Source organism: Penicillium antarcticum (genome assembly GCF_028974205.1).
Source record: "Penicillium antarcticum strain IBT 31339 chromosome Unknown utg000004l_segment0_segment0, whole genome shotgun sequence".
Lineage (NCBI taxonomy): Eukaryota > Fungi > Ascomycota > Eurotiomycetes > Eurotiales > Aspergillaceae > Penicillium > Penicillium antarcticum.
This window is the reverse complement of record NW_026695302.1, coordinates 1,610,050-1,633,304: the sequence shown is the minus strand read 5'-3', so window position 1 is coordinate 1,633,304 and position 23,255 is coordinate 1,610,050. Positions and strand designations below refer to the sequence as shown.

General features: G+C 45.5%; 6 protein-coding genes across 6 annotated transcripts; 3 read left to right on the top strand and 3 right to left on the bottom strand.

The window, feature by feature from the left end:
- Positions 1–4,271: 4,271 nt before the first annotated feature.
- N7508_004593 (uncharacterized protein) lies at positions 4,272–4,959 on the bottom strand (the record flags this gene model as incomplete). Its single annotated transcript, XM_058462659.1, has 3 exons — positions 4,272–4,625; positions 4,677–4,703; positions 4,750–4,959. Coding segments are annotated over 3 exons (591 nt in total), but the record flags the coding sequence as incomplete, so codon positions are not given.
- A 4,361-nt stretch (positions 4,960–9,320) lies between these two features.
- Positions 9,321–10,751, bottom strand: N7508_004592 (uncharacterized protein; the record flags this gene model as incomplete). Its single annotated transcript, XM_058462658.1, has 5 exons — positions 9,321–10,194; positions 10,248–10,366; positions 10,427–10,440; positions 10,512–10,577; positions 10,649–10,751. 5 exons carry the CDS (start codon positions 10,749–10,751, stop codon positions 9,321–9,323), a joined length of 1,176 nt encoding a protein of 391 aa, XP_058321283.1.
- A 1,913-nt stretch (positions 10,752–12,664) lies between these two features.
- On the top strand, positions 12,665–12,880 carry N7508_004591 (uncharacterized protein; the record flags this gene model as incomplete). Its single annotated transcript, XM_058462657.1, has 1 exon — positions 12,665–12,880. The coding sequence occupies one exon, from the start codon at positions 12,665–12,667 to the stop codon at positions 12,878–12,880; it is 216 nt and encodes a 71-aa protein (XP_058321282.1).
- A 5,946-nt stretch (positions 12,881–18,826) lies between these two features.
- N7508_004590 (aldo/keto reductase) lies at positions 18,827–19,973 on the bottom strand (the record flags this gene model as incomplete). The annotated part of the gene is made up of 2 exons (XM_058462656.1): positions 18,827–19,494; positions 19,571–19,973. The coding sequence occupies 2 exons, from the start codon at positions 19,971–19,973 to the stop codon at positions 18,827–18,829; spliced, it is 1,071 nt and encodes a 356-aa protein (XP_058321281.1).
- A 623-nt stretch (positions 19,974–20,596) lies between these two features.
- On the top strand, positions 20,597–21,151 carry N7508_004589 (GNAT family N-acetyltransferase; the record flags this gene model as incomplete). The annotated part of the gene is made up of 1 exon (XM_058462655.1): positions 20,597–21,151. The coding sequence occupies one exon, from the start codon at positions 20,597–20,599 to the stop codon at positions 21,149–21,151; it is 555 nt and encodes a 184-aa protein (XP_058321280.1).
- Positions 21,152–21,788: 637 nt separating this feature from the next.
- N7508_004588 (uncharacterized protein) lies at positions 21,789–23,189 on the top strand (the record flags this gene model as incomplete). The annotated part of the gene is made up of 2 exons (XM_058462654.1): positions 21,789–22,346; positions 22,413–23,189. The coding sequence occupies 2 exons, from the start codon at positions 21,789–21,791 to the stop codon at positions 23,187–23,189; spliced, it is 1,335 nt and encodes a 444-aa protein (XP_058321279.1).
- Positions 23,190–23,255: the final 66 nt, after the last annotated feature.

The window sequence follows — 23,255 nt, the reverse complement described above, 5'->3', positions numbered from 1 at the left end:
GTGATCTATTGTGCACGCTATATGAGCAATCCTAATAGCGAGCATTTTACGGCACTAAATAAAATCTGGAAATACCTTTTAGGAAGCCCTAATCTAGGGCTTACCCTAAACTGTGCTGGAGAAGACCTTATACTAAAAGGATACTCTGATAGCGACTGGGCGAATGACCTAGATAATAGAAGATCTACAACAGGCTATATCTTTAGCCTTAGTCCTACTATAGGACAAAATAACCCTATATCGTGGAATTCACAATTACAAAAAACACCCGCACTGAGTAGTTGCGAGGCAGAATATATGGCACTAAAAGAAGCCACAAAAGAAGCTATTTACTTAGCTAATATGCTCAACTATATCAATAAGAAACTAGAACTCGGATATTCCACTTCTATTCCAAAAATACTAGTGGATAGTATGTCTGCGAAGAAGTTGGCTGAAAATCCTGAGTTCCACAAAAGAAGTAAACATATTGAGCTTATATATCATTTTACAAGAAATGCTATAGCTACTGGCCAAATTGAGCTACTACACGTAAGCTCAAAGGACCAACTGGCAGATACACTCACTAAGTGTTTAGCAACACCATTATATCAATATCATTTAAACCTACTAGGTCTAAGTGCTATACCATAAAAAATACTACTATAATAATAATACGCCAATATACTATATACTATAACCTATATAGAGTACCCTACCCTATATAGCTTACGGGGGGGGTATCAATATAAGAAGTCTATACGACTATAAAAGAACCCTTTTTATAATGGAGGGTAGGAAAAAGCCACTTTTTCCTATAAGACCAATTATAATATAGTGGATCTTATCTATAAGATAAGATCCCGAACCAATAAGAACCGAGATCTCGGCTATAACCGAATACCTTCGGATACTATCGGCAATAGAAGCTAATAGAAAGAACTAGAAGCATCTGCTGATAAATCAAATTACCAATGCTGATAAATCAACTAGGTGGCAAGAGCATTTGCCACCTAGGGGAAATAACATAAATAGAGAGTGATACCCCGACTGAAATAAACAACTATACTCTTCTCTCTCACTTTATTCTTCTTACTCTCTTCTTTATTACTTCCTTTCCTCTTATCACATGATCCTATAACCCTGACATCTTCAGAAAGAGCTCCTAAGGATATCAATATTCCGTCTGCAAAGGTAGCACGGAGTCGACTACGCACTATAGTCTTCGAACGCTATCGGAAAATACTCGAGAGCTTGCCCGAAGATAGGAAAATCTCAATTGCCCTTGACTATTAGACGTCCTCTTTTGCCTAAGCATTTATAGTAGTCACTAGATATTTTATTAACAAAGACTAGAACTATCGAGAGCTGCTTCTTAGATTTGAACCACTTCGTGGAGCACATTCTAGTGCTAATCTTAGTGCTATTCTACTTCGGCTTCTACGGAATCATAATCTGGCCGATCGAGTGCTTACTATCACTACCGATAATATATCAAACAATAACATATTAGTAGCAAGTATTCAAGAATCGGTTTAGTCTCTTAATCTCGGTAATAGTACAGCAATCATTCGAGTTCTATATATAGCCCACGTTATATAATTAAGTTTGAAGCAACTTCTCGGATAGATAAAGGCAGAACTAAAGAACAACACTGCCTAGGCCGAATAGACTAAATCCTAGGAATAGTTAGTTCGGGCTAGGCATTAGAAAAGGGAGATTATTGACACTCTGAACAAGGTTCGCCCCTGATTAATCTAGTAGATATCTAATTCTAATATCGTATTAGCTTCGGGGCCTAGCGATCTTTATTAACGCGAGCCCCTAACGTCGTGAAGCTTTCCTATCTCTTTAGACGGGTTCGAACGCTCTTGTTCCAATATAGGACGTCTATACGCGCTAGAACTCGATATTCTTAATACTTCGCCGAGCTAAACGACTACAATCCTACTTAATTGAATTCTGTTCAAAGTATGGCTATCCCTACCTCTAGCTTGATTATAAGCAATGGCGTTAGATTGATTATCTACTCCTAATTACACAGCCATTCTTCCGATTTACGACTACACTATCAAAGACAAAGGATGTCACTATCCACCTAATCTTTGCAATCTATAATAAGCTCTTTGATTATCTTGAAAAGTCAATTAGGCAGCTTATAAGGAAGAATATCGCCTAGAAAAAGCTTATGCTCACTGCTCTCCGCGTAGCCGAGGAAAAGCTAAGGCAGTACTATAGTAAGACGGAGGATATCTATAGTGATATCTTTGCTATTAGTACAATGCTTGCTCCGTACCTAAAGCTCTAGTTCTTCCGAAGTAGAGAATAGGGTGGTGGGCCTAAGTTAGTTACTCGATATCGATAGAGCTTTGAGGACTACTTTGAACCGTATAAGCAACGTCGGTTAAAAGAACAAACTAGTAGTGATCAAGAGCCTACTACGCAAGGCTTAAGCCTAGATCTTGATCAAATGTTCAGCCTTAACTAGGTATCTCAAGCTTATTAGCAGAACGAACTTACAATATATCTTGATAGTGGTAAGTATACCTAGTCTTTATATTGTTAAACTTGGGTTAATCAATGTTCGTTAGCAACTACTACTACTATGCTAGTTCGCGCGTTCTAGAAGGAGCACTAGGCTACATTTCCTATACTTGCAAAGCTCGCATAAGATATTCTCTCGATTCCTGCGACTAGCGCGGGCGTTAAGCGGCTATTTAATACAGCGCGGGATATCTATCATTATCGTCGCGGCTCACTAAAAGCTATAACAATTTAGGAAATCATGTTGTATCGTTGCACGACCGAGTTTGAGGTCTAAGAAGACGTGATTGCTGTCTAGAAGGAGTACTTTTCTGAAGGCGATATAGAAGCGGATTATAAGGAGAGAGATAGTCTAGATAGACAATAGCTAGAAGATACAATTGAGCCAATTAGTGATAATAAGGAGGGGAACGAGGATAATACACAATCGGTTGTTATTCTTGTTCAAACCAAAGTAGCTGTGCAAGGTTATTCAGAAGGTTCTCTTGGAAAGAGGAGAAGGAGTATTGCATTGTAACAGGATACTAAGGGCCGTAAGGATAATAAAGAGCTAGAAGAGGATAATATACCCCTACCTAAGACCTAACAGCGTGTCTTAGGAAGATCTCGAAAACGCCCACGGGTTTATAACGATCAGTTTATAGAGTATTAGTCTTTGATGAAATTGAAGCTATTCACACTTATTTTGCTATCTAGTATCTGTAAACGTGACTACCTATAAGCAGAATACATATAAATACAGCCAAAAAAATGCACAATTTGTGTATGTCACGAGATTCTCCATGTTTGCACTGTTTATTAACCCGTGGGTAACCCGTGGGTCGGGTCGGGTATGACTATCAAAACCCATACCCGACCTCGGGTATAGACTTTGGACCCAAAACCCGCCAAGAAATGGGTATGGGTCGGGTAAAACCCGCTTACCCACGGGTATGGGCGAGGCCTATCTAGGCCCGCTACTGATCAACTAAGGGATAGTTGATTCAAGAGGGGGGGTAGTATATAGTGGTGAATCCCGTGACAGTAGTATTTTAATAGCCTAAGGCATCTATGATGCCTCAAGAGACATACAGTCTTCTCCTACAGAGAGAGAGGAGCATAATCCAACAACCTCAATATGACTACAGTTACTCGCAAAACTTCTTGATTCATGATATAGCATCAGGCTCGGTACGATTTACACCTTCAGGGACCGCTCTCTACGCCTTCAGGCCATGGGAGTGGTTGTGTGACCTCTTCATTAGTATCGACCCGTCTGCTATGTCAGACTGCCATCGTGCCATCCCCATTTCAATATATCTTTGCATGATCAGAAGTAAATTCTAAAATGTCAACCACAACAGTCCGAAATTGAAAGTTCATTGGTAATTAACTTAATACCAAGCTTCATGAAATCAGATACAAGGTAGTTTCAACTGTTTTATTGATTGTTAGACCTGATTTATTATCAAAATTTGTGTAGATACCAAAACAGTGTTAAATAACAGTAAAAAACGTGGCTGAATAATCAGTTTATACGGCCAAACAAGGAAGGTCTTGGCATAATTATGAAATTGCGGGGGACCGCATGGGGGACCGCAAAGGACCACGGGGGACCGTGGTGCGGTCCTGACTACTTTGAAAAAAGACCAAAGACCGCATGGTCCGGTCCCGGTCCTCAAAGTTGGGACCGGACCCGGTCCTTGCCGAGGTCTACTCTATCCATCAATTAACTCCTACTAATTAGATTCACCTCTAGGAGCTGATACCCTTATTAAGTTAAGGGCTCTAGTGACTCTGGAGTAATCTAACCAAAGATTTTGTTCGGGGCTAGGTATACCGTAGACGGTATTATAGTCTGAAGAGTACCGGATCTCTCCAGAAAATAACCCGGGGGTATCTCCCTCTTGGACTGATATAATAGGGCAACCCGTAAGAAAAACATCTTTCCTAGGCTGAAGTGTGACAAATATAGACTTGTTTCGCATTGCTTCTGTATTTGCCCTTAAGTCAAAGAACCCACCAAGCGCTTTAGCCGATGGCTCGTACGATCCACTCAATTGAAAGATAGTGCGAGAACCACGGGTTAACAGCGCAATTCCAAGAATCCTGAGTGACACAAACTCTGTCTGTTAAAAGCGGCTGGCTTAACCATAGCCTTCCTGTCAAATCACCCTTGCTTTCCTTGGCCACTCGCTCTTCTAGTTGTTTGATATAAAGGCTATACCTTTCTTCCTAGAGTTAGACAGTTTCGATCAAAGAAGACCCGGCCTCTAATGAATAGCTCCTGCAGAAGCGGTCAAATTCCTTTGTGCGGTATAGAAGGATCTTATCGACACCAGCGTTTCGTATGTCGAATAGTCTTTTCCAGAAAAGACGGCACTGCCGTTGATTGGCGAGACTAATTCTATAGCCCGCTTCCCTCATGAATCTTTCGGTGGCGACTTTCTCGGCCATTGTGAATTTATCAAGAGGGCCTCTCGAGGTTGGCGTCCTTTGGGTCAAGGAGCTCGGCACCTTTCTTGATGATTTCCCAATACACAGTTTCATTAAGCCGCGATTGGATATTTTTAATTGTGGAGAATGCATTTTCCTGCTTGATTAGCTAGACTACATCGGAATATTCCAGCTTAATAATACCATTCACAACACTCTGAATCTCCTCAACCTTCGTTGTCATATTTGCCTGTTTTGACCGGAGACTAGATCTTCCAAGGGGATCGTTTAGCTTTATACAGTTCACAAGTATATTCTCAATAATCCTATACGGTGCTTTCCCGTACCGAGAGGTGTCTATGGCGGTCAAAGGAGCCTTGGCCTAAGGTATGGCGTTCGCCTCAGTCATCGACGGAGGACCGGTTGTTCTGTCACCTTCCCGACGTACTACAGGCTTATTCGTCTCTTGCGCTACATCTGTAGTTGTATTATTTCCTTTCTTTCTCCTTTTCTTATAAGACTGCGCATCTAGCCCTTTGTAGTCCACCCTACTTCTTTTATCAGGTGTGGAGAGTAACCGCTAAGAGCCACGCTTTGCTTCAGGATCCGGACTAGCTTCGGGAGTAAGGAGAGGTAGTGGATCTATTATCCCTACCTATAGCCTTAAGTCGCGGACTATACGTGTCAGTTGAAATGGTCTGCTAATGAGCAATCTAGGCCTCACCAAAGTCAGAAATGCCTAGGATATGTTCCTTGATAGTTTCATAGTCGCAGTCGCGGATCCCACAGAATACAAGCAACTCTTGAACTTTCCCTGCTATCAAAGACCGGAAAGTTTCTTCCATGATTGTATTGTGTTAGGCAAGTCACTAACAAGTGAACTTGTCGAGGGAAGATACTGCGCTCCCGCATGATATTGGTTGTGTCAGTGGCGCTAACCCAACACGGGAACTATGGCCTAGACCGTGGCAACCGGTGGAAAAGAAGGGAAAGCTAGGAGGCTCCATTAATTCATGCTTTTTAAACACCTGGTACTTCATTACGAGGATAGCGGATCAATCGACGTTCAACAATGCTGGGGTTGAATAATTGATGTAAATTTTCTTGTAGTATCAACATCTGCTGCTGTCATATCCCGTTCAACACATAATTGACGAGGAACTTTTGCACCGTTGAAATTCGTTCATCCTCATCTACCCCAATAATTCGTCAATTCGTTTCAACTAAGATGGTATATTGACAAAGCCTTTAAACAGAATGCTCATTCGGAGAGTCAGATGGAATCACCATGAAACCAAGGAGTAAGCTTTTAGCACGTACCATGAGTACACATGAAAACACACTGGGTACATTGACTATCTTTTCTTTTACAACATCACCATTACTACCTCCAGAAGTAAGCGAGAAATTATACTTATTTAGCCTTATTTTTTTCATGGCTGATGGCGAAAATGAAGTCTAGGAAAAGGTGGAATTTTCCTTGTTTTATGCCCATTTTCTCTCTCTGTCCGTACAAACAGCAAATAGAAATCCAGAGCAGTATATCCAGATGCACAGCATACAAAATCTCGTTAAACCTGCTGGGGCTTCTAGAGAGGAAAGATTAAGTGTTCCATGTTTCCATGATACTCGGCGAATTGAATACCCCGGTTTCCTCCGCCGAATCTCACATGCATGTCGCCAGATGCCGCCGTAGCACCTGGCTCACGAGTGTCCTTCAACAAATTGAGGACCGCCTGAGAATGGTATATCGCTGTGCTCATTCCGTTCCCATTTTTGAATCTTTTGTTGCCCACTTCTTCTATGGCCTCCGTGACTTCCTGCTGCCGTGAAGACAATGATCTCTTGTTGTCCTGATTTATAAAAAGCGATTTGGTTAAAATTATGATAAGCAGGAGGTGAAGAAATCAAGACATTCATCAAAGCTGCGCCATGCACACATTGAAGAGCCAATTTGTAGGCGGTAAGGCCATCTCGTAGCGACGACATTGCTAGCGGAGTAGATTCGCGCTCGTAGAATTCCGCGATGCAGCAATATAAGAGCTAAAAGACATAGGATAGTACAACACCGTCTAGAGAGCCCCATTGCATAGCGCTGAGGCCTTGCAGGTTCAGAAGCAGGTTGCCAAGGCGTTCCCAACTCCAACAACTTGGGTATTCTGAGATGCTGTGTCCTGAACCATGTCTAGACATCTTCGGGCTTTGTTCAAAGCATGACCCAGAGCTGTTGCTGTAGCAGCATCGAAATGTTTTTCCGAATTTGAAATCAAATTGTCTTGGGGTTGAATGACTGGTCTTGGTTCGGTACATAGATAAATGTTACCATGGTTGATCCCCACTTGGAGAAAACGGTTCTCTGAAGTGAAATGGATCGGCATTGTCGGAAGAGATCATAAGCCCTTGATTTTTGGGTCAAGCGATGAGGGGCTACTTTGTGGGAGAATATGTGGGAGGATATCACGGAGAGAAGATATGGAAATTGTTGGATAGGAAATACGTATTTATGTATTTCTTCACCCACGACGTCACGTCCGGGTCAAACGCTCTTCCACGAAGTGCATTAGTATGGTATATACAGCGACCGATCCAATTCCTTCCTGGGCCGCCGGTCCTAGATCTAACTTGCAAGATATACTCAGCTTTCTGGTATTATGGAGGGGTCTTTCCACATTTTAGTCTTAGGTTTGCATTAGCCGAGATAATCACAACCATTACTATACATCCGGCAAGATGTCTTTGAGCCCTGAATGAAGATTTTACTGGGCTTGCGCGCTTAGCAACTGTCCTGTATTCAGAAGAATAAAGTTTGATGTGAAGGGAAGACCAGAGCCTTGGAATAAGGGGTAGAATCGCCCGAGTGGATTTTATAGTATTTATCTTGACTTACTCCAGTAGATAACGCCCTTCGACCTTCAGATCTAGAAGCCAAGTAATATAGGGCGGAGAGAGGATCTTTCTATCTCAGTGTGCCGTAAAAGTAAGGAATAGCTTAAGGATTGGAAAATTAGCCAACCGTCAAATACCGACAGACAGTGAAAATTAGACTGCGGGTTATCCTCTCCATTGGACAGCGGGTCATATATCATATCCTCAAAATATCCGTACTAGCATAAATCTCGCTTCACTATCAACTTTTAGATAATCAAGTGATATTCGTGCAATTTTATACATTTTTATAACTTTCATCCTCGCTGTGGAATAAAACCCACCCGGTAGACTACTGTAGCCGCTGGTCTTTGTCCATTCTACCTTAGAGATGACAAGAAAGCCCCTGCAGAACGGTTCAAACAGTGGATGACCAAGACTACTCTCCTGAGTCACATTGACGATCACCTAAAATTACATCAGTCCGAGGAGGTCTTGAAATGCCCTCACCTAGTCTGTCGGATGAGGGAATATAATGGCGTGGTATGTCTTAATGTCCATTCCGACACCGAGCCCCGCTCTAACTGCGTCACAAGAGAGCGGCGCTGGCCATTTGAGGAGGTACCCTCTAGTACAGTTCAGGAACGCCTAAACAGAGAATCTAGGTCTTTAACATACGATTCAACCTAGAGATGAATATTACTCAGTCCTCTCATATTGTTTGATTAAAACGGAGGAGAAGCATTGTACTATAGATTTGCTTTTATGGAAACCATCAGGGTGTAAGCTAAGGAGGATACAAGGGCTCGTAGAACTTGCCTCATCGTGCTCTGCCACAACACAAGGTAGAGAAGAGTAATCATCGATTCTTCCTAGAAGGGATAGAATAATTACGGGAAAGTTTGAGTGAAAGAGCGAGTACCAAGAAAATATGCCTCAAGGACTCGGGAGCTCGGGCGAGCGGTGATAGGGTGATGGCTGAATTCGAGCTGAGTCCAACGCAGGTGCCCGGTAAGCCATGATTTCTAATACGCTCAAGCCTAATGTGGCCACTACCGCGTGGCTTTACTCCGCGTGGTGGTAACAGGAATGTTACCCTGAGGTCCTAGTTAGCTGGAACCTGGCACTTTAGGGCACGAGGGCACGAGGGCACGAGGGACCGCGCGATCCCCTACCACTGGACCGCTGGTGGGGTATATGATCCGCAGATAATAGGGGTTCCAGACTTCCAAAGCCGACGCCCGACACCCAGTGATTCGTGTTGACTCAGCGCCCTAACGAGATGTCTACAAATGCAGGGTCAAGCACGTTCAGACCTAAGTCAGTCTAGCCAGGAACTTGCGACACCTCGGAGGCTCGCGGGACCAAATTGGCTAGCGGTACGGTTTTGACTTTTTATAGTACAATAGGGAAGCGTACATTCAAATCCTCTAATAGCAAAAGTCCAACTGCGCATCTTACATCAAACTTGAACGGCGATTGAGAGCAGCAAGGTCTTAGCTACACGAATATCCTGCTCACTGGCAAGAAGACCAGTACTGACCACCTAAAACGCACTTATATGGTGGCTGGCACTGAGTAGGACCGGTATACCCGATGCCACCACATTGACCCCACTGCGCAACTAGGCCTCCGCTCGGAATCGGTCTGGTGCTTGAAGTTGTTGTGGTCATCGATGTACCTGTAGCTGTAGTCGTAACCGGAGGGACAGTGACAGTGAGGTCACTGACAACCTGGTCAAGGAAACCGCTGTTGGCGTAAAGCTGCGACATGTCCCACATCATGACTCCTCCAAAGTTACTATATTGCCTTGAATAAGCAATCGCAGCCTTAAGCTGGGACCCATCTGTATAGCCAGAGCCAGCGGCGCCCGCATTGGCTGGAATGCCCAAAAAGACCTTGACGTTGGAATTTAGGCTGGTCTTGGCCCATTTATCCCACACATCGAAATTGAAGGCATTCTGGGTAGTGGAACCGACCTGGAAGTTGGAGGTTTGGCACCAATTATTATAGAACTGCACCATCACTAGGTCAAATGGAACGGCGTTAAGCGTTGCCCCATTAGCAGCGTCGGGAAAGACACACTGGGGGGCAGCAGACAGGTAGTACTTTTTGCCACTAGCGGCATCCATGAGGCTGCGAAGCTTTGCGCCGAATGCCGGGAGATTATTGGTTGTTGTCTCGAAGTCGAAATCAAAACCATCAACGACAGCGTCGCCAAAGGGCCGGTCAACTTGTGCATTAGTTGAGGGGCCAAACATGTCCCACACTGCCTGTGCTGCGTTTTGAGCCTCGGTTATGGACGACCATCCTCCCTGGGTATAGGTGGCACCCCCGAGTGACAGTAGAATCGTCTTGCCATAGGTCTTTTGGCAGGTCTTGATGTCATTGCTACATCGAGCAGCAATTAGTGAGGGCATGAATGATGATAAGGGCTAACCTACGCAATCTGGGTGCAGTTTAGAAGATAGATGTTATCACTAAATGCGGTGCAGTTGTCTCCAGCGTTGGCAAAGTTTGTGATAGGAGGAGTAATGCCGTTCATGAAGGCAACAGGGATGATCTGGAAAATCATGTCATTCAACGAGCTTACAACGCAGCCCATGGATGTGATCAGACTCACGTTGGCTTCAGTGTCTAATATGACCGGTATATCGCTGATTTAGCGGCAGACTTTAAACGCTATCTTTGCCATTGTGAAAACCTACTCGAGCAGTAATAGGCGAGGTTACGCTGCGCAAAAGGGCCCGTGCCTTGGCCATACGAGTTTTGTCCTAATCGTGCTGTATATTAGCTCCCCCTCTTGTCATTGATTCCCACGCTAATGTCACTCGTGGATACTTACCCCAGTATACAGCAACATTTGAGGACGAGCTTGAATTCAATACAGCACTGACGAAGGGGACCAAGGCCAACGCCAGGCCTAGAATGCTCAATCTGAAAGGCATTTCGAAGAATAGGGCTGCTAAAAGAGCGAACGCCGGTAAATATCTCTTTGATGGCGAAAGATATTGGATTCCGATTAAACGTCAGACACGGACGGTTTCCAGCACTCCACTTATTTGCTCGGGGCCAGCGCTTTATTTCAACAGCGATAAGTGATGTCGGAAGGAGACGATTCCCTCCGGAGCTTAGCATTGTAACCTGACATGCACCCAAGTTGGAGGCTCCCATTTGGAATCTGTAATGTTGGCTCGGAGGCTATTTCCATCTCTAATCTTGCTTAGTCGCTGCAGGCCTCCGCGCGACGTAGTAGACGAATATTCTGCACATGCTCAACCGTTCAGCTGCCAAACGATGTTACTTGGGCTTGAGCATGAAGGGTCAAAGTCGTAATCACACCCATTTTGTCAGGGATTCCAACGCCAGGTTTCCTTGGCACTATGCAACGCTCCTATGCTATGCGCCACGATAGAAATCTATCACTCGCGCAACCGCGACAAAATAAGTGGTCAGGGGCAACGCCCACAGCAATCACTGCCGGGAGATTAGGGTATTGATTCTGCAGGCATTAAATCATCAGACCAACCAGGGATCTTGACCTGCATGCAACAGTCCAGTAGATCTCTTCTCCAGTGCGACATCTGGATGGAACTCTGTGACTGAAGAAGTCACGGGCACGCGGTCGCTTTACCCAGTCATGGTAATGTCACCCAGCAATCAAAACTTCGACTTATCTAGATATTGCATGGCGTAGTTGAATGTATTGCAGGGAAGTCATACTCGATTCTACCTATTGTTCCCATGTAAAGAAAGCTTCCCAAACCAGCCGGGCGGGATCCCTCGCTCTGAAACGTGGCGGCATCCCCGCTTGACCCCATCCTCATTTTCCCCGCCCGCCCGGTTCCAGACATGCCCTGCCCACGTTGTGAAGGTTGCACCAGAACGGCGGACAGTATATTTGTGGACACGAGACGCTTTAACCCCCACGCCGCATGAATTTTTTTAATGAAGATATTGATCTGTGCGGAGCTTAATGCCCAGAGTTCATATCATGTCCATGCTGCGTCCACGAGTTTTTTTAACGCAAGTCGATGATGAGGATAGTGATAGTCACTCTCAATGTCTCCACGAGTGGTTACACGTTCCCTCATCTCCACGAGGCCACATCTGTTGTGAATCGAGGCTCGACCAAGTAAACAATAGAGCTTCGTATACGAAATTTATTCCGGATATAAGCATATTGATTGGAAATCAACCTGATATATATCTTATATATATAAGCCCTCAGTATCTCAGATGTGAATATCAACAATGAATCTTCCTCTGAACCACAACGACGATCTGCGCGGTAGTTGGTGGGAAGAAGTTTGCGCGGATTGTGCACCGCACCCCAACCGAGTCACTACGAGAGAGGGTTCTTAAAGTACATCGACCCAGACCCTAAATTGTGATCGAAAAGTGCCAACTACTAGGACTAACACCTAATCCACTTTCACTGGACTCATTCAGTTTCGTCAATCATTCTGCAGATTGCTTACTTTGGCCCTGACGGATTCTCGTCAGCCGTGATAAGGGACGACCGTGCGAATATGCCTCAATTGTTGTGCGACTGGGCTGGATGTGGGAATCCAGCCGCTCAGGTCTGCGGAGATTGCTTGTTGTTTGACAGGCACTTCTGCCGCTTACACCGTCAAAAGCCGTGACATAACTGCCCCACGCCTGAGGCATGAGTAGATGTGCTTATGGCTTGTTTCCCCCGACCTGGCTCACGGTTGTCACTAGGCGAACAAGGAGACTTACTTTGCCCAATGGGCAGCGGCTGAGGCGCGACACAGATAGATTGCGTGGCCGAATTGACCACTCCGTACTGTGTCAGCGCGCGTCGATGCTGAGAGGAGGCAAACCTTGCACCGTTAATATGTCTCGTAAGCGCCTTGCTGCCATGATGGGGGGCCAAGACTGTCACGCCGAAATTGCTTTCGCAGACGATATCACCTGGCTAGCTCGTTTTCGTCTGGCGAGAACGACATCTCCCCCGCTGAAAGTCCGCGACTTGATTCTTCGAAGTGAAGTGCCCACCATGACTTACCTCCAAGAGCATACCTCCATCCCATCGCCCAGAGTTTTCGACTAGGCTTGTGAGGCTGACCCTGAGAACAAAGTTGGAGTCTGAAACAATCTAACCAAGCAATACATTTAGTACAACCGAGAAACGGAGTATCTTCACACCGTGCCTAACAGTTGTTAAGAGCATGGCCTGCTAAAAATCAGGTCGGTACGGCATCTCTGTCAAAAAGCGACGCAGGAGAGGCCGGCGTAGCCCATCATACTAGTGCGAATGGCCATGAAAGACCCTCCCCTGAACGATATCTAAGTTCGAAAACCAATAGATAGGGTTTAGTTGGCGCCGTTGGTGATTTGAAGTCGCATTCAGGGAATCTGTCGGAAATATTGACTTTCACACATTGTGATCATAAGATAAGTTGTTGCATAGCCCAGACCAGTAAAGAAACGTTCCCTTTTTATCTCTGGTCCGCATGGTGCCGCTACAGAATGGAAATATGTTTTCTCACCAGTCGAGCCAAATAACGTGCTATTGTCTTCTTGCCAATGAAAAGAACTTGCTGGGCTTACCGCTGATGACTACGCCCATCGATCATGAAGCTGACCAAGGCTGTGGCAACAACACAGAGCAAAACTGCAGAACCCTAAAATGGGCGCAGCAGAGAGCAGAAGCATGGGTAAGGACCCACGGCTCAAAGTTCTCCCTCGCAAAACGCCAACACTTGGACTTTACCTAATCTAAAACAATTCAACGCAACACAGACAATGAGAGTCTGTGCGGTGATCAAACCTTCTAAGTCTGTTTAATGATGGTGCTGGTGATCATTCTCGTGTAGGATGGTTGGTGAATGTACCTCATATTAGAGGATCACTGGTGATGAATGGTCAAGGAGATATATATCAAATCACGACGCTTTTTCACATTCGTTAGAGAGTTTAGATATCCCAAAAGTAAATAGAGTAAAATTTAGAGGACTGGAAAAGGAAGTCAAGAACAACGTATTTCAACATTGGTTGCAACAAGTTCAAAAGTTGAGTCAAGTCAACGAGGCCAAGCTTCAACGGACGGGTTGACGGGTTGAGTACCCGCGCCCGCGCGACTGCGGCCTGACGCTTTCCGCAGTCTGGACGGATAGACCACAGCTCAGAACCGACACTCGAGCGAGGCCAGAGAGATTCCCTGACCCTTTGATGAAATTTTGAGCGCTCTTGGGTAGCTTCAAAGAATGAACAGCTTCTATTGCCTCATATTAAGATCGTAGATGCAACAGTGAGCCAACGTTTCTTAACCGAGTCACTTTGGCTTATTCTCAACTTGAATCTAGCATGTTTTCTCAGTGAGCCTTCAAATTCGCACCAAGATTTACGCAAATAATTGCAGTACAACAAAGGCATGGTTTGTAACAGGCCTCACTTAGGATAGGCGTCGTGTCCAACGTTTGCTACCTAGCGACAGGAGCCGAGAAGCCTATAAATACGTCGCTCTCTCCCCAGCAATTTGTTTTCTAACACTATCACTTGCTGCGCAAATTCGAGCGGGCCTTGCGTTTGCGGCACTTGATAAGTTCCTCCTTTGACCTACTGTCCGCTGTACTGACATCTAAAGTTACATCGTGGACCGACAAGCTAGAAAGTGTTTGAGATTCCCACCCAATCCACCTTGCTACCCTGCCAGCGATCAAAGAAACAGATGATGTTAGCGATCAAAGTATCTATGCGAACATCTGTCCAACATAGCAGCCGACCACTGTCTCGTCCTTGAATATATCAATACAAAAGAGCGACTTCTATGCAGGTATGTAGATCCTAGCGAGATCTGTCCGAACTAAACCGACTCCAAACGATGCGAAACAAAGATCCATGCATTCCATCCAATACACGCGCAAAGCCACGGAACCCTTCCCGTATCTTCTTTCAGATCATGTGAGTCATGCATTATCTCGCTGACCAACAAGCTAATGATAGACAGGAATTGTTGATAGCGCAGCAAAGTAAGTCCGAACAGCACTCCGTCAGTGCTCTGCGCAGGGTCATGGCTTACAAACTTTTATAGTACCCTATCACTTGAAACAATGCAATATATCCTGGAATTCTGCAAGACAGGGTTGCGGGTCAACAATAGGACACATAAACTCTAGACGTTCGTTGTCCACGATCAGGTAAGTGGAATATCGCGCCTTATGCTCCGGGTCCGATAAGTTGTGCCAAGTCTATGCCCTAGACAAACACCACTAATATCTCTATGCCGTTAAGAAGCAGCTATCACCACCCACGAAAACTCTTATGGCGAGTGACCTATTCCCGCCGACTTAGATAAGACTAGGGCCGACGCGCTAGTTATCCCGTCTTCCCCTCCTTACCGCCTTCACACGAACAGCGGAGCCTTAAGCTCTCGCTATCTACACGAAGCGGTCTCCCGATACGACTATACAAATTCTGGTCACGCATGAGCTCGTCACGCGCCTTTGCCGTCTTGCGAACCTACCGGTGTATCTAGCGCGGCTTCTTGAAGCGACAGCCGGAGAGTGACGTACCTGAATACAACATAGCATATTGGTGACTATATTGCTAAAGAGAATTGGCCGTGATCTAGTCGGTAAGCTAGTATGATGACGATCCTAGTTACTGATCGGTCTTAAGTATACCGTCGGATTCTTCATGAATAGCATCAAGTACAACACCTATCTAACTAGATCAACATACTAACTCGGATCTCACTATAGGAAGACACCCTCATATTCCTATCACTCGAATTCGAAACGAGCAAATGCCTTGTCTGCTCGACCTCCCCTACACCAATACTATCGCATGCTCTGTCTCTTCCACATGACTACTAGTGGCATGGATGAGCTACTACCTCGACCTTCTCCTAGTCGATTTAGTTCATCGGATCATGCTTTAGTGACCGCTTATCAATAAGAAGGCAGCCTTCGAATCGACTAGTCCCTTGGCCTCTACTTACACGAAGGTACTCGGAAAAATATTGGCGAACTTGCTCGATATTTGCTCTATCCTAGACCTGTTTGTCTGAAAAAATGACGTCCTTATACGCTTGAAACCACGGAAGAGACCGACCATTAAACTTCTATGCCCGATATGACTTGTGACCTACCAACGAATCATAGAATCAAGAATAGAAGGGCCCACTTTATATTGACATACATGAAACACTTCGAAGAACTAGCTTTCTTCCCGAAGCTTTCGATTAAATATCCACTCGCTTGGTCTGGCTAGTGCCGGAATATCTTAGTTCTTTGGCAACCCGGTGAACAGACTTGGGAGAATTGACTTGATTACACGCGTAGCGATATTTCATCCATTGCTCTCCCCCATTGTCATGTGAATAGCACATATATCTACCCCTTGACTATCAACTCACTAGTGGATCACTTTATATAATCATTCACAAACGCGTATCGCGTCACTCCATCGCTCTCTATTATCTTCCTGAAACCGAAGGTACCAAGCTTCAGACGCCACATTTGGATAAGTGACATGGCACGAGCTACATTCAATTTCTTTATGCAGTGAGAAATCAGCTTGGTCTATTCCAACACCTGCCTAAATACTTCTGTGGTGGACAAAAGCCGAAGCTAAGAGGATGTTAGAAGACTAGTGACAGACGCCGAGCTAACGCCGCTTGCTATTAGGACAACACTCGACAAAGCAGGGGAGCTTGACCATCCTGTATTCGGAGCAACACAGTAAGCATTTCTAACAACCAAAGCCGCGGAATCACCGGAGCTTGGAAGTGATAGGTTCACCTACAAGAAAAGCGTAGAGGTGATCGACTCTCTAGACGCAAATCTACGCACAAGATCCATCTTCCGACGTAATATACCACTTCCCATATTTCAAGGTCGTGCCCGGCGCGAAGGTGGCATTCGAAGGTAGGTCCACTATCGATTCTGAATACCCTAAACTTTCCCCGGGACTTAAAGTCACGCCGGGGATTAGTGCGGTAGCTATATAGTTCCCACCTTGCCCGGCTAGGCAGATTATATGGCCCTAAGCTTCCGTGACCGATTAGAGATTGAAATAGTCCTATTCAACCCAAGAGTTGTACTTTCTTACACTGCCTAGAGAGTAAGATACCGTGTTCTCGATCGAGCTATATATATCGTTACTCTTGAGAATATAGGTAGTAGCGTAATTTATTGGTAGACAAAGATCAATATTTGCCGCTAGGCTATTATATATCATAAGTTAACGAGAGTTAGCTATTACCAAGGCTGTCGACGATACACTATACTTTAAGGCAATCGAGTTATATATATCGCTAGAGGCCGTGGTATAAGTTTGATTAGAGGCGTAGATAGGGACTAGGAGAAACTCCGGCGGAGAATCCAACAATAGCGGCATACTAATTAGTGCGTCTAGACTATATTATTTATTGGCAACCTCTAAATAGGACTAGAATCCTTTATCATAAAAATAAATAAGAAGAACTTTGTATAATCTCTAGCTTCTTAACGAAACAAAATAAATAGAGCTTATCTTTTGCTATATCCTCCAGAAAATTCACCTCTAGGAACCCGGCAATTATATCTAAAAGTAGGAACAAATCGTCAGAATCGTGATATAGACTAAGGACATAGACTATAGTGCTTACCGTTGCAATATTCGCCACTTATTGTATCTTTAAGATATATTTCGTTCTATCCGGACTAAATTTGACCACCGTACTTGGTAGTAGCAGAGCCGGAGACATTGTAACTAACATAGGTCGAGTCGACATTTTCAAGCCAGCTTTTCAATGACGTAGCACAACTCTTATTATAAATAGACTCGGTTAGGGTATCGTTGTTCAGGGACCCTCTGCATTTCTCTTCCAAGAACATAAGTGTATATAAGTCACATTTGACGAGTTATGTGAAAGAGGTTTTGTAGGCAGTAGGAAGACCCTTCAAATCATCGGATTCTGTGATAGAGTCTCAAATATGGAACCCTCGGAACTCACGGCCTCCAATGATCTTTTTCGGCCCTCTGACCCAGGCAAGCAAGGATGAGAGAAGGCCATTTTGTTGTCCTGCGCATAAGTTGGGATCTCACCGACAGGGCTCACCATCGCCGAGATAGCTTTGGTGACCAGGTTGAGGGTGTCAAATTGGATGAGATCAGTTGGCCCATTCACCCAACAATGTAGTGATAATTTGGAGCCAGCTTGTCATTTGACTTTCAGCGTTGCTCAATAGTTGAAAGGATCGCGGCCAGCAAAAAAACACCACTTTTGCAGAGGCACAAGAAGCAATTTAAATCTTTTGCCTCATTAGTCATCTCTCCTATAGATCCCACGGCCATACAGGCCAAATCTGAGAAGGAATTTCTCTTAATTTTAGGGTATTAATAGCTTAAGTTTTACCGAATTCATAGCTGTGACTACAATAGGCGTAAGAAATTGTATTTCATTTGGGTGAATCAGGAGTTTTATAACCGCCAAGACCTAGATTTTATGCAAAGTTGGGCTTTCGTAGGGGCCTATTAGGGGCCCACGGTGGGCTGTGGGCCCGGATTCTAGGCCCAAACGTGGGCTTTGGCGAAGTCTATGTGATAGTCGTCTATATCATTACAGTACCTAGGGGAAAAAGCGGTGAGGCTTCAAATCGGGCTTCTCCAGCAAGGCATATAGCGAGATTTTTTGGACGCTGTACAAGCAGATAATAATAGCTAGGAGGGTTATAATGGTTGAATGAATAAAAGGCTGTACGATAGCTCAGAAGAACATAAAATCCAGGTCCAGAACAAGGGAATGTGACGTTATGCTTCAGTCAGTGAAATCATGGACTTCGCTGACTAGACATTCGATAAATAAGGAGGCGTCTATGGATGTAAGGACACGTAGTATACCGCTAGGACTAGTACAATATTCATAGCAAGCTGCGGTACTTTCGGGAATCGGTGTCACTGCTACGCTCTTTCTTGAATGCAATACTGTAGCAATAATAAGAATTCCCATATTCCTGGCAAAGAACACTGAGACCCCTCTCTCTACTATACTATTACCCGATCTTCATCCTCAAACATGCCCTATTATATTCTTAGGCACATAGGGCTCTTCCAAAAGTTCAACCTCCTCTCCAGTCAGTTTCTTTGCGTAGAGGTCACAGGCTTCGTCAAGTCTTGGCAGTGAGTTTAACCCAACAATTGGTATCGTTCCTTTGCTGCGGAGCCAGGAAAGAGCCACTTGGCTCATCTTCCAGCCTTTTTGTTCCGCTACATGCTCTACCCGAGAGATGATCTCCTGATCTGCCTCGGTAAGCCCATTGCCCACTGGTGAAGATGCCTGCGCCCTCGTGGAGGATCTTTCTCCGAGGGGTTTTGCCAACTTTCCACCAAAGTTAGGTGACCAGGGGATGAGCCCCACGCCAGTGTCGTTGCAGTACCTGTTCATCTCCCGCTCCTCCTCTCGATAACACAGATTATAGTGATTCTGCATACTGACAAACTTCGTCCAGCCGTTTTTCTCTGCGATGGATTGCATACGCGCGAATTCCGTTGCCCACATCGAGGAGGCACCGATATAGCGCACTTTACCTGACACGACTAGATCGTGCAAAGCTCGCATCGTTTCTTCGATTGGTGTAAAAGAGTCGAAGCGGTGAATCTGGTAGAGATCGATGTACGTGGTCCCTAGGCGACGAAGGGATGCCTCAACCGCCTTGAAGATGGCACTTCGGGAGAGACCTGCACGGATTCGGGTTAGCCCATGCACGAATGCCTCTCACTCATTTGCGATTCCATCTGATTTAAGCGAACATACCTCCTCGATTGACAAAATCCTTAATCTGTGACATCTCTCGGTGGAGAGGAGGCGTAAAGATGTCCGGCCGATCAGCCACATGAAGACAACACTTGGTCATAATGACAAGATTTTCGCGCGGAATATCGTGCTTCTTCAATGCTTTCCCAATGACCTCCTCACTGATACCATTCGAATACATATCTGCCGTGTCCCAGGTGTTCATGCCCCGATCATATGCTGCTTTGAGGATCTCGATTGAGGCATCTTCGTCCAGTACCCAGGGTAACCACTGAGATGAACCCAAAGACATCGCTCCGAGAATCGGTACAGAGACGCGCAGGCCGGAAATGCCAAGTCGCACATACTCGACTTTGGTTTCGTCGTGCTTCTCTTGAAGCGCTAAAGGAAGTGAGGGAGCCATTTGATGTAGGTGAGACTTGATTGAATGGAAAGGGTGCACGAGGGCTAATGTTGCTAAAAGAGAGCAATTGAAAGTTTGTAAAGGATGTAGCGGAGTATGGCAGTTAGCAAATAGGAAACTGAACGTTACATCTTGCTTTTATATCATATCCTGGGCGACGATGCTGTGAAATCAAGTGTGTAAAGTCCGATAGGGCCGTCGATGAAAGAGGAGTTAGGCGGAATTAACGAGGAATTAAACATAATAGGTCATTGCTGCCGCCCATCCATCGTCTGATGAATCTATAATACCTCTATAAACTGAGAGTTAACTATTGGATGTCTGACAGATGGTGATGTGGAGACTTCGCATGTTTGTCCCAAAATGGTTAAGCGCACGCCTTGTACCACAATATAGACTTAACCTCTCTTCGGTAAATTGAGACGTGGAGACATTCGCGCGTTTTTCCGGAAAGGGTTTAGCTCTTACCACGAGTATTGGATACTAAATTGTATGAAAGGGCCCTTACATGAACTCGACGTCCTCTTAACCCTAGGTTTTTGTTTTCAGACCCGCGAAACCCTTCAACGAAACCACCAGTAAGCTCTCGTCTTACCTACCACTTTCAGCTATTCACAAACACAATGACGGTCCCGAACACATTATACTACCGCAAAGCGATGGCTGCCGATGTCGCCGCGGTCCTGAAACTTATCAGATCCGCCTTCCGAGGCGAGGAGAGCCGCGCAGGATGGACTACGGAGGCCGACCTTATCGCAGACGATCGCATCGATCAGGAATCTCTCCTCGGAAAGATTGAACGCTCGGATGGCATGGTCCTGCTGGCTCACGATCACGCAGGCAAGTTGGCCGCATGCTGCGAAATCTCCCGACAAGACGGGCAGGACGGCTACTTAGGGCTTCTAGCGGTTGATCCGCTGCGGCAGATCAGTGGTATAGGAAAGAAGTTGCTTACCGAGGCAGAGGTCATCGCCAAGGAAAAATTGGGCGCTTCCAAGCTTGAGATACGTGTTATCTGGACAAGAGATAGCCTGATTGAATGGTATACCAGGCGGGGTTACAGCAACACAGGAAGGGCAGAGCCGTTTCCGTATGATCAACTTGTCAATGGGAAGGCGTTACGGGATGACTTGTATTTCATTATTATGAAGAAGGAACTTGAGAGCTCAGCGCTTTGACTGCTTGATATATCATAGAGAATTCCGGGAGTTCAGACCACATTCAACAGCCAGTCACTCCGGGGTTGTATATATTACGACGCTCACTACAATGGAAGACCACCTTAGCGCATCATTGCTTGACCCCAACTAGACACGTATACCAAATCATGTCTCTCGAAATTCACAGTATCTGCCTTCCAATAGTAGTGGTATTGTGGTACCTAACGTGAAAGCATGCCGAATAACTAATCTGATTACGTGAGTAAGCGGCGAAATAGACTTCGAATCACCCGATTTCTCTTTCGCTCGTATACACTGAGAGAACCTGCTGTCGCCACTCTGGAACATCCGTACACCGGGCTTAAAACGATGGTCTTCCCAAGTCCTGGATGCCAAACTTGTCGAAAACGCAAAGTCAAGGTAAACAAGCCGTTATGTTATTGTTTGTCTGTGATAACAAGGATCCTCACAAATGATAACGTAATAATAGTGTGACTTCACAAGACCTCTCTGCAGCAGGTGCCGGGTTGGTGGTCGGTCCTGCACATGGGACTCCGACGAGCAAACTGGTTTGCACTTTAGAAGTGAAAATGAATTTGCCAAGGGCTGTCCGCGGCGTCCACGCCAAACAAGAAGCATCGCAGGACCTCCAGCCATGAGTTCGGGTTCTAATTTTGCCCTGGCGTCAAGGCCTGGCAGCATTCAACCAGCACTGTCGCTCCCGCTTGAGATGCATGCGCTGTATCACTGTGCAGATATTTTCTTTCTAGAAAAGAATATGCTGGTCGAGCCTGGTCAAGAGTTTGTTTCTCACGTGCTGCCTTACTGGGAATATGCAGAGCCGGACTCGAGTCTCCGCCTTGCGATGACTGCTTATTCAAACGCTGTTTTCGGACGGAGCAAGGGCGTGAGATCAGCCCTCTGTTTGGCCGAAAAGGCATACATGAAGACCGTGGAGCAAACTCTGGAAGAGATGAAGACATTATCTGCCAATAAAATATATCAGGTCGTATTAGCGATGATGCTCATGGGCAGCTATGAAAACGTCATGTTCTCCTTGAGAACGCCGTTATCTTCTCCCCCTGATGAAGTTGGCTCCCGTTTCTGGCGAAGCGTCTGCCACGAAAAAGGTGCTGCAGCTCTTCTTAGTGTACGCCGAGAAAGAGGCTTGGCTGCAAATGTGGCGTTGGAAAAAGTAATTAGACAGAAATGTGTAAGTGGACCTTGTTGTACTTCAGAATTAGAATGCGTTCGTTGTGCTGATATTTATCCCCCAAAGCTTCGTCTACTCATCCTTCAGGGTGCGAACATGCCTGACTGGCTGAAAGATGGCACCAGTTGGGGCGAGGAAGGACCAGAATTGGAGCTGGATTCACTCATGATACGTGTTTTGATTTTGAGACATAAATCCGTGGCTCTGTTTAGAGAGATCGACGCGGCAGAACCACACACTATTGAGAAAGCGAAAACCATGGCGATCGAAGCAGATGCCCTTGACCGTGACCTCATGGAATGGCCATCGACACTGCCCCGGAACTGGAATTTTGAAATTGCCCCGGCACAGTTACAGTCCCCCCCAACAACAAATGCTCCCGCCAAATTCCCCCGACATCTCTACGCTTCTGTCGGCCTTGCTTCAGTATGGAATCGACATCGTGCCCTTCGTCTGGTTACAAATCGTATTCACCAGCGTTCTCTGCTATCACTTCAGTCGGTCCTAAAGAGTGATTCACTCAGCACAAATTTGAGGAAGTGTCAAGAAAACATCAACGCACTTGCAGGAGAAATGTGCGGTGGCGTGCAGTTCCAAGTCGATCCCCGATCCTTCACTAAAGATCCTCAGGCTGACATCGTAGAGGACTCTATGACAACACTTGATGTACTTCATCCCGGTGTGGCCGGATCATTAGCTTGGCCTCTAACAATAGCCGTCAGCATAGAATCCGTACCACATCTGGAGAGATCTTGGCTGAAGGCTGCGTTGAGGGCTGTTGCTCGGATTCTAGGGCACACATTACTTGAATCCGTCACTGACCGGGGGGAATTCAGGTTCTAAGCTTTATTGAATCTACCATTAGAAAAGGTATTTGGTCGACTATATCACTAACAACCAAAGCGAGCA